Source organism: Glandiceps talaboti, chromosome 7 (assembly GCF_964340395.1).
Source record: "Glandiceps talaboti chromosome 7, keGlaTala1.1, whole genome shotgun sequence".
NCBI classification, from domain to species: Eukaryota; Metazoa; Hemichordata; class Enteropneusta; family Spengelidae; genus Glandiceps; species Glandiceps talaboti.
The window spans coordinates 20,210,422-20,221,352 of NC_135555.1; the positions used below are offsets into that span (position 1 = coordinate 20,210,422).

At 36.0% G+C, this 10,931-nt stretch overlaps 1 protein-coding gene across 1 annotated transcript; it reads right to left on the reverse strand.

Annotated features, from left to right (window-relative positions):
* Nucleotides 1-2,066: 2,066 nt before the first annotated feature.
* On the reverse strand, nucleotides 2,067-9,552 carry LOC144437708 (uncharacterized). Its single transcript, XM_078126714.1, has 3 exons — nucleotides 9,345-9,552; nucleotides 6,442-6,702; nucleotides 2,067-4,953 (listed from the first exon to the last, which is right to left on the reverse strand). The coding sequence occupies exons 1-3, from the start codon at nucleotides 9,490-9,492 to the stop codon at nucleotides 3,647-3,649; spliced, it is 1,716 nt and encodes a 571-aa protein (XP_077982840.1). The 5' UTR covers nucleotides 9,493-9,552; the 3' UTR covers nucleotides 2,067-3,646.
* Between the last annotated feature and the right edge of the window lie 1,379 nt (nucleotides 9,553-10,931).

Sequence of the window (10,931 nt, forward strand, 5' to 3'; positions counted from 1 at the left end):
AACTGCTATATGTTGATACCGCAACAGTTTGCCCGATCTGATTAAAATCTGATGTGGTGAAAGAGGCTAGATGTCTTTATTTACCTCTATTTCCATCGTTTTGTGTTTGTTTTGTTCTGGGTGATCACCACCTTCCCACATCTGACCCTGTGTAATAGAAAATCCTCGTCTGAATCTCGCACATTTGAGTAGCCAATCGGAATGAGTGTTATGTTGGCAGCTGCCCACATTGGAAAATTTGAGAAAAAGAAACATACACACAGAGGATTGTGTTGATGACATGACCTGTCGATGGTGGCACCATCTCTCTGAACAATTTTGAAAGAAGTGTGCTGATTGGTTGAAGAAACCTTAGAAGATCCTTGAGATTCAAACGAGATATTCTGTCACATGGGTAAGATGTGGGAAGGTGATGATCACTGCACCCGGAACAAAACAAACGACACAAAACGGTGGAAATGGTGGTAAATAAAGACATCTAGCTGCTTTCACCACATCAGATTTTAATCAGATTGCAGTTTACCATGACGCAGTTAGGTATAATTTTTCTGCCTAACAATCGATTTATTCATGTGTATGATAACAAGAGATCTTATACCATTGGATTTAGTGACACTACCATCTTTCAATTTACATTGTAGATGCAAGGATATGAATCCAAGTTCAGTTCAAATATCAAAGCACACTCATTGCAATAGATACACAGGGTTCTCTAATGGATTAACATTGAAGTGGTTGCATGGAAACCTGTTGATTTAGACAACAAACCTACTGTTTACCTGTATTATTGTACATGGTTATGACTGCTGGCAGCAATGTCTCATTCAACACTGCAATTTAAACCGTCATAATGATTTATAATTCTACCTTCAATACGAAGTGATCTTAGTCATATACCATTTATTATGAAGATAGTTTACAACTTGTGATATCACAAAGGAAGGATTCATTTGAGATTTATGACACCATTTTATTTTGAATGTATACAGATACAAGCTCTATGGCAATTTAAGCCCCGAGTTTCAAACTTAATGTATGAAGTGTACTTTGGCTGTTAGCATGGTCCTGAGTGTACAGCATTGTCAACCTACATGTAATAATGATCTGTGTTGTCAAGTTCAAAGCAAATTTGTTAACTATACGCCGAGTACACGATTTACATTAGTAGCATTGATCATGACTTCTATATATGTGTCCTGTAATTTATTGCTGTTTCTATAAACCAGTAAATGTGGTCAAAGTTTATTGCAGAGCCATGGCTACCTTTAGTCAGCCTATGTGACAAACCCCACACCCAATTTTAGACCTATTTTGACCAAAATCTTACACCTCAATGTAGACCATGTATTTTTGGTAGGAATGTCTGGAATAGTACTACATACATACATATATGTATAGCATACACTTCATATCTTTACACAATGTAATGGCATTCAAAGCTGATTGGACATTACCATACATGTACAGAACATTTGCCTGCTGAAGGCATAGAAATGTTTAGTCAATGTGGATATAGGAAAGCACATCTCAGTTTTACAAAAATATTGGGTATACTGAAATAGTATAGTGGACTCTATTTTAGATTCTTTCACCAGATATATGCATAGCCCATTTTAGATCAACAGGCTGAATAATATACCCTGGAGGGTGCATGTCTGCATATACCCCTGTACTCACATATGGGATGTACACCACATCCCCACATGAGTAAGTGTTGAAGTTGTATCACGATTTCAATTAAGTTGATGTCTGTGGTTACAGGGGAATGGTTTTTGGAATGTGTCGCTATAATCCTTCTATTTTAGATAGACTGCAGCAGAGAAACTGTGGTGACACCTACACTGTAGTGTACTATCATTTGTATAAGGGTGAAGTTAGTACAGTAATATTTCTTCAGACTTTTTTCAAATCAAACTATTTTCTCAAATTTTGTAATACAATTAGTGTTTGAGAGGTCAGGAGTTTTGTAGGCATGCCAATTTTCTTCTACATGTAGATGTAGTGAAACAACAACATTTTGCATCACCAAACACACGCATATTCATACTCTAAATAGTACTTGTTTATTCAACATACCTGCTCCGACCGGTATAGTACATATCATGCACTTTTTACAATGTTTTGTTTTTAACAGTCTATCCCTGAAAAAGCTCTCTTGTTTGAAACTGAAACGTAGATGTAATTTTTAATAAAGAATAGGGTTTTTTTTTCTGGAAACAGGAGCTTGTATTCCTTCATACCCTTTAAAAAGTTTCAACAAGCAAATAGATTTGTTTTACAGCACATTTCTAGTACAAATTTATTCTCTATTTATCCAGCAACTACCATATGTCTGCATATTGATTGAATTCATGACAAAATTTCATTAATCTTGAAAACGTCACATTTCAGTGTGTGGGAAATATTTACAAAATGTCACAACCTATCACATTTATCAATAATTTAGAATATGCCATTATTCATTGGTGTAATTCAAGTATGGCTAATAAATAGGCAGTGTATTTGAAACTAGGTTCGTTGAGATGTACTCTACAGTTGTCTGTTTGTCTTGTAATACAGTCAAGAACTGCTAACTTTGACAGTCCTGTCAACTGGTATATGATTTGTACACACTAAAAGTGTAGGCTAGTAGGCAGTTTAGAATCGATACATTGTGTATACAGTTCTGCATGTATGTGCCTGGTAATATTGGTGACTGTATACCAGTATATATGTACTAAGATATTATTCCCAAATATTTTTCTTCATTTTAGGCAAAGAAATACTCATGGCCAAAAGGGGTTTGTAACTATGAGTTGCTAGACAAGTAGTGACAAACCCCTTAGAATTAGATCATGAGTATTTTAGGGAATAATAATATAATCATGCCAGCAGCAGCACCAGTCATACCAGGGAAAGAAACTGCTAACCAATGACATAGACATCTTTTGTCATGATGTAGAATGACCAGGGTATAAATTCCATATTTTTTGTTCAACTTGGCTTGTGTATGATATAAGTATTTGTGTACTGAACACACAGCTATCAATGCCATATTAATTACGATTCAACTCTGGGTGTTGAAACTATACATTTGTACATGTATACCAGTTGGCAGTTTATGTTTTGTCATTATGTTTATCAATGTCATATTATATATTATTACATATGTACCAGTGATTACTTGCACTGTGCACATGCATACTAGCTGTATTTGCAGTGCAATACTGAAATAATTATTGCATACATGCATGCAAATGATATGCAATTGAGGGCACGTTATTTGGATTGTGCCTTGCAAATCAAAGGGTAGAACTGTGTACTCCATGGGATTTCTAATAAATTAGCATGATTTTAAATTCCATAATTAAGTGACTGTACATAAATCAGCCAAACTAAATATGTGCATTTTACTTTTAGTTTAAGATGAACGTGTGTACAGTACTCATAAATCAGAGTGACATATGCTGAGAAAGGTACATGTATTATCTGTAGGGTCAAATTAAATGACAATGTCAAAACTAAGAAATCATTAAACCTAACATTTCCATCACAGCTAACGCTACTTTTACAACAAAACTTGGGCCAGGTAGCATTTATATTACAGTACAATGTCTTTGATTTTAAATACACAGTCAAGTCTGTATGATGATACTGGATGGAAAGATTACTGTTGAGAGATAGTTTGATTTTCTTGGTCCTGTGCAGCCTGTAGGATACGTGTCTCTGGTGTTTGCATCAAAGTCTGGTAATGCAGTGCTGTGAATTCAGCCTGTTCATACGTTGTGATAGGATTGCCATGGCTGTCGGCTACAATGATTTGTTGCATGGGCTGAGTCCCCGCATCTGATATCGCAACATCTGCTAGTTCTGTTACGATTTTTTCCTTCCGAACTGATTTGACAATTTTGATGCCATGCATTTTACTTTCATGTCTCTGGAGATGATGTTTGTGTCTAAAGAGATATCCACAGTAAGAACATTTAAATTTGCCATCACTGGTGTGAGCTCTGAGATGGGCTTTGAACATAGCTTCTGATTTGAATCTCCAAGTACAGCCCTCAAATGTACATCCAAATGGGCGGTCTTCTGAATGAACTCGCAAGTGCTTCGTTAGGGTTGATTTGTCGGTATACGCAAAGCCACAGATATCGCATAAAACCGACCCCTGTGTATGCATCTGTCTGTGTGCATGTATAGCAGCGTTGATGTTAGATTGAAACTCACATTGAGTACACTTAAAGACTTTATCCTTGTGAACGCGTCTGTGTACTCGCAATCTTGTCTGTGACTTGAACGCCTTTCCACATTCATCACACAAAAAGTTCTTTTCGGTCCTATGTGTCTCAAGGTGAACGCGTAATGATCTTGCACGATTAAATATCTTACCGCACACTGAGCATGGGTATACACCCCACTGGTCTTCTTTTTTCCTCTTTGATATCTTTCGTTTCTTTTCCTCCTTACCTCGTTCTGGTTCAGGAACCAAGCGATTCATTTTATTGTAATCTGACATCAGTACAAGTCTCTCATTTTCGTTTGCTGGCATGGTAGTTGCATCTCTGTCTACACTTGTAGCATGGTCTAATTGATCACTGTGTTTGTTTGTCATATGTTTGACAAGCACTGTCTTACTCTGGCACTTGAAGCTACAGTGTAAACACTTAAACGCTGTTTTGCCATAGTCAAATTTCGTTCCCTTCACCTTCTCAGTGACCAGAATAAACTGAAAATCACACACGTCCTCTTGGTTGTCCATCCGATGAGTTGTTTCAACTTGATGATCAGTGTCTTCATCTTCTTCTTCATCTCTTCGAGATGTTTCAATCATTAAATGATGATTGGCATTGTTACTGTTGGTATTGTCTGGGAACACAATTTTGTGTTTAGTCTGATAATGATCGATAGCTACAATACCTGTGCTGAATGTCTTACGACATAGTTCACATCGATGGTTTCCAGCAGGAGTTTGATCTGGAACAAACAAACAAGAGTAATAATTAGATATTATTCCTCAATATTTTTCTTCATTCAGCCAAGGTAAACATGAGTGACCTAAGTACCTTGTGACTATGAGTTGCTAGACAAGTAGTGACAAAACCCTTAGATCAAGAGTACTTTCCGACTGAATGAAGAAAAATTGGAATGACTTGGAATGTTTGTCTCTCATATTTCGATCACAGCAGAACCAGTGACGTAGACAAAGGTTGTCATGATGTAGAATGACCAGAGTATATTATTCCACATTTTTGTTCAACTTGGCTCATGCTCGGTATAAAGATAAATACAAAATTTTGATTTTAGCTCATATAGTATACACATATGGTGATGTCATTGCAAAATTATGACATCACCTTCCTTTGTTCAGTACACAGTATTATGGAATTTGTTATTCTGTATTAAATAAAGGTGTAAATATTTGGTGATACTGTCTTTGCATGGTCAGTGATGGTAACCTAGACAAAAAAAGGCAATAATATTGTCATAAAAAGTACACATTGAAATGAGTAATCACAAGTGATGTAAGATTATTTCAAGAAATATTGACTTCAAATTTTGATATTTGTTTCAGGACAACTAAAGGTTAATGGAACCAGTACTGACCTTACCTAATGTCACAATCTAAATACAAACTATAATACCAAAGTAAAGCATTTTCTGTATGTACCACAATCGTTTATGGCATCCATATCCAGTGTAAACGTATACACTTTCATTTGCTAACTGACCACATTAGAAAGGCCACATGCTAGGCTTTTAAATAAATCAACTGAAACCATATACTTCAACACTTGATATGAATGCTATAAATGAGAGTAGCACATAGAGAAAGTGCTTTTCTTCAGTGTTACTCATTGTAACCCTTTTCTTACTTGTTTAAAGTCAAATTAGGGGTCTAATTAGGGATTTGAAACTCTACTGCACTCATTTTATAAATCAATGATGTGTCAAGTAACGAGCCATCTCCTCTTTATTTGTCAAATGACATTTATGATATTACTCTGGCAATGGAGGCATCAGTTTACTATGAATCTTAGTAAGACCAATAACTGACCTTCCCAAACATAGGTTAGCTGTAACTTTTGATCTATATTTTCATTCCTGTTCTGTACAGTTCTACTATTGTCCTTACTGTTCTTTGTAAGATAGACACAAACTAAAAACTATTGTTGTAACACGCTAATACAATAGTGATAAGCTACTGAATGGACAATGGTTTAATTATAGTCTCACTAGGGTGGTTCTCTCTGAAAGCTAGTTCCATGAACTTGCAGTGTACTGTTTTAGGACTTCCAATGTTTATACTCTCTTGATCATAGGGCGATTGGATTCACACTTGTGTAATCTACTACATTGAAGATGACTAGTTTTAGTTTGTGTCTGTCTTAGTACACCAAAGCCTCAATTACCAGAGTCATACATTGTAAATACGAATGTACACTTGTAATAAAGACAACTTACGTTCAGCTTTATGGTTCAGAAACTCCACAATGTCTATGTACTGTTGATGGCAGTGACCACACACCAGAACATCCTGGTTTAGTGCCAGTTCTTGATGGAGACCGTTCAATGTGATTTCTGCATTAGCTGAGGTTGTTACATCTTCTGCTGTGGCTATATCAGCTGAAGTGTGTAGGTACTGGACAGTCACTGTAGCTGCAGTCGCCGTTGACGATACTGCCTCACTTGTTTCAATGATAGTAGGAACAGTCTGTATTATACCTGGAAATTGTACAAGAGACAGTTACCTTGTTAAAAAAAAAAATTCCTCATCCACTGTTAAATTTGAGATTCTATTGGTTAACTATATTGTGGTAGCAAGTAGTGGTACATACATGACGATGTACATTGTAAGTAATTCTACAAGTCTTGTTCTTAGCTTGTACAAAATGGTACAATGATTCTGACTGTATCCTGCAGTGAGTTGTTTCATTGAATCATAGACACTGGAATGAATGTTATGTATGTGAGTGACACCCCCTGGCTAGAGAAGGCTCTCACTATCCTTCAATTATGCTGAAATAATTGCAAGCAAACATGATTGTAATAACTGACCTTCCTAAATATACAATGTTGGTCAGTTGTAACTTTTGGCCTGACCTTCCTAAATATAGGTCAGCTGTAACTTTTGGCCTGCATTTCTACTATCCTTCTTATTGCATTATCGTAATGCACATTGTAGTGTTTTGATAAAATGTATGGAGAATTAGGCAGTAGAATTTACCAGAGATCCCAAAGTATTTTACCAGTGATCTATTATGGTACAAAATATTTATCCAACAGATTAACCCCCCCCTCCCCCTCCCCCCACCCCCTCATATTACCACGGTTCCCAAACTATAGTCGGAATACTAGATCTGCTGCCAGGGAGGATTTATACATTCCAAAACATAGAACTGAATTTTTTAAGAAAAGTTTTACCTACAGTGGTGTAAAAATATGGAACAGTTTACCACTTAAAATCATGTCCCTCACTGCAGGCTTTTAAAAGCAAATGTAAATATCATTTTTCAATTTCAAGTGATTCATAATTTCAGTAGTGTATTGTTGATGTTCGTCTATTTTGTTATTGTACCTATTATATTTTTGCTTGTTTTGTCCTCATTTGATGTGTGCAGTATTTAATGTATATATTGTATATATTTTAATGTTTTTCTCGACACTGTGTGAGAAGAGCCACTGGCTCAACAGCCTATCAAGATTAAATAAAGTCTAATAATAATAATACTATATGCAAAACATATTGTCCTATCATATGGTACAAAAATGTACATATTCATGTACATATATGATCATACAATGTACAGGCTGACAGGATTCTGTAATTTGTCATTAATTACAGGTACATAACAGTATGCATTCTAAGGTATACACCTCAGTCCTGAATTTGATCTTGACTTGTAAGCCCAGTAAAACAGTATTTTAATTTTTAGAAGAATTGGAGCTGGTGTCTGTGGGGTTTGGTATTTTCATTTATGAATTTGGGAGGAGATGGGGGAGGGGGTTGGTAGCAGCTTAATCTTATTAAAGGCAGTTGCAATTGGTTCTACCTACAGTCACAGTTGACAAGTGGAAGGCAAATGAACATGATGAATTGTAACAATGTTGCACATATAGTATTGCATATTATATATAGCAACAATTAGTTAAGAAATCAAGGCCACCTAAGTTGTTGTTCATCATTCCAATGTAACTGTCAGACAGCTGATAATTATACAAAAAATATACGAAAAGACACAAAGTTAATGCTGGTTTATTTCCTTGCGTCCGTACTCGGTGTACAATTACATGCCAGAAATTTGGGGTTTTTTTGTATATAGGTTCGACTTAACATTGTCTTGGTGATCGTTTCACGGAACATCTCTGTCTAAGTTACCAGACAAAAGAATCGTAACTATCCCATATCTATGCATTTTACCAACGATCATAGTGTATCAGATATATCTATTTCAGGAATTTGTAAGTTTTCTGGTGATGAGGATCAATTAAGGTTGAAGGAAGAGATCATTTTCCATCTCGGAATGCTGAAACCCCATGGAATTAATAGATTATTTACATCATACCCTAATATCTAACTACATTTGTATGCTAATTCTATATTTCAGGGGTGTTCTAATTGGGTTCTCTTTAGTGAGCATGATTTTTAAATCTTTTTGCACGAACATTACCATTGATAAATACTCCATTCTATTCCATAACATTTAGATATATTGTCGTGTTGTTACCTGCTATATATTGTGACTTGATATCCTTGATTAAGAATTTTGATTCAAAATGTCGGATTGTATTTATTTATTCGGACTGTATAACTTGTTCCTTATACATACATACATACATACATATATATATACATATACAGAGAGAGAGAGAGAGAGAGAGAGAGAGAGAGAGAGAGAGAGAGAGAGAGAGAGAGAGAGAGACGGACGCACACACACAGACACTGTGCTACACACATCATATAGCTTGAATTACAAGGTTAGGTGTGTGCATTGTTTGCATAAATTAATAATAATAATAATAATAATAATATATAAACAAAAAATATATTTATCTATATCTATGTGTGTAACACAATGCACATGTAAAGTATAACATCATTGAATAAAGTTATGTGTATCAACTATAATTGCGGTACATGTATGATGTACGATGTATTGTAATTTGTACAACCATTCTCTAAAGTTTAAAACATCATGCATGGACGTAAGAAAACACATGATATAGAGTGGCCCTTCTAAGTTCCAAGTTCCTTCATAAAATATTGCATTACATTGGCATAATGACCAAATTGTAGAAACGATAAGTCACTAAACGAACCCATACCAATTACACTGCTTTAGCATGAAAAAGTGCATTGAACATACCCGTTGTTCCTGTACTAACTTGGACATTTTCACTTCCCTGTTCGGCATTCAGACAGTTGTTTGAGACCTCACCTGCAGTTGGAGATACGACAACAACAGTTTGTTTAACTGTATCCCTATTGTCTCCAGTCTCATGAAAACCGGACATTTTACAATCAAGTCTGAATCATAAATTCAAAGCAATCACTCTGATTTAGTGTCAGAAACAAGCGTTTTTTCCGCAAGGTGAAGCGAAAACACCGATCCAGGAAATGATTGCAACCTCAATATACAAAATGGCGGACCGCAGTGCTTGCCGGGTAAAGTATGACGTATACCTGGAAAAACTTTTCAATAAAAGTTTAAAAATTACTATTCAAGTTTTTATGCAATTTAACAAAGGATACGCATTTGGCCAAAAAAGCTCTTTCACGTTGAGGATGACTTCACTTTTACAGTTCAATGATATTATTGAGAAATTACAAAATAAGGTATATGGCCAATAAGTCCAGAGTTGACTCACTGCCAGGCTTGCATAAATTTCGACAAGAGGTCAATTCGGCAGTGGCGGTATCGCTCTCGAAGGACGTGGGATACAGCCAGAATTAAATCCCCTGGACAACCCATTACAAGTAATCAGTGAAAACTAAAACACTTCCTGGATTTAGGTAAGTCCCCTGCTGCATTTCCTTGTCGAGATTGTCAAAGAAAATATATTTTATACCGTCAAATGAGCTGCATATCTGTGCGGGACTGCAAAGGGGAATCCCCTAATGCGGCAACGTAAGGACATTACAACAGGGCCGTTATCGCGTTGAAATGTTTACTCTAGAGTTCGTGTACAACATGTTCGCGCAGCGTTCGTGAATTTTTCTAGTGTTTTAATCAGGTTAGATTGCTAGCGCTGACGAAATTTCACCAGCTGTACTCCAGTAAAAATTCTTGTCAACCAGACATATTGGTTCGTTTCCTGTGACAGTGCCAGACGTAGTAAATTTTACTAATTGGTTTACTGCACGGAGTTCGACATAAATGTAACGATACGTGCGCAACTCAACTGTGTGTCAAATTTAGACACGAAAAAACTTATTTTTTCCTAAAAATGAAATAGGATACATGAAAAATCAAAATAACTTAACGACAGACGGCATATTTAAGAAAACTTTTGGAAGTAGGTGATAGACGGAGGTGAAACATATTGCATTACACACAGGAAATGAGTGTGTGAATGTTGTAATTAGATGTCGGAATGTTTGAGGCCAGCTCGACCAAGGAAATGAATTCGAATGCCAGTCTTTTATGAACTAAGAAGTAGTTATGTAATGAATCACCATGGTGAATCTATTGTTTTAAACTATAAAAAGCGCAAGACAATAAGCGAGGGGCCTTGAGACAGCGATCACTGACAACAGTAGGCCAGTGTAAACTTATACCGCACCTTCGTACATGGACAGTGTCGGAATATAGTATTAGTACATTGACATAATTAACTATTGTGACTTGCTGAGTTTGGAGAAAAATGTTGCCATGAAAACTTTGTGGACTTTTTATCCTTTCTTTCATCTGTTAAAAAATAACAAACGAAACTTTTCAAATGGTGACTTATAA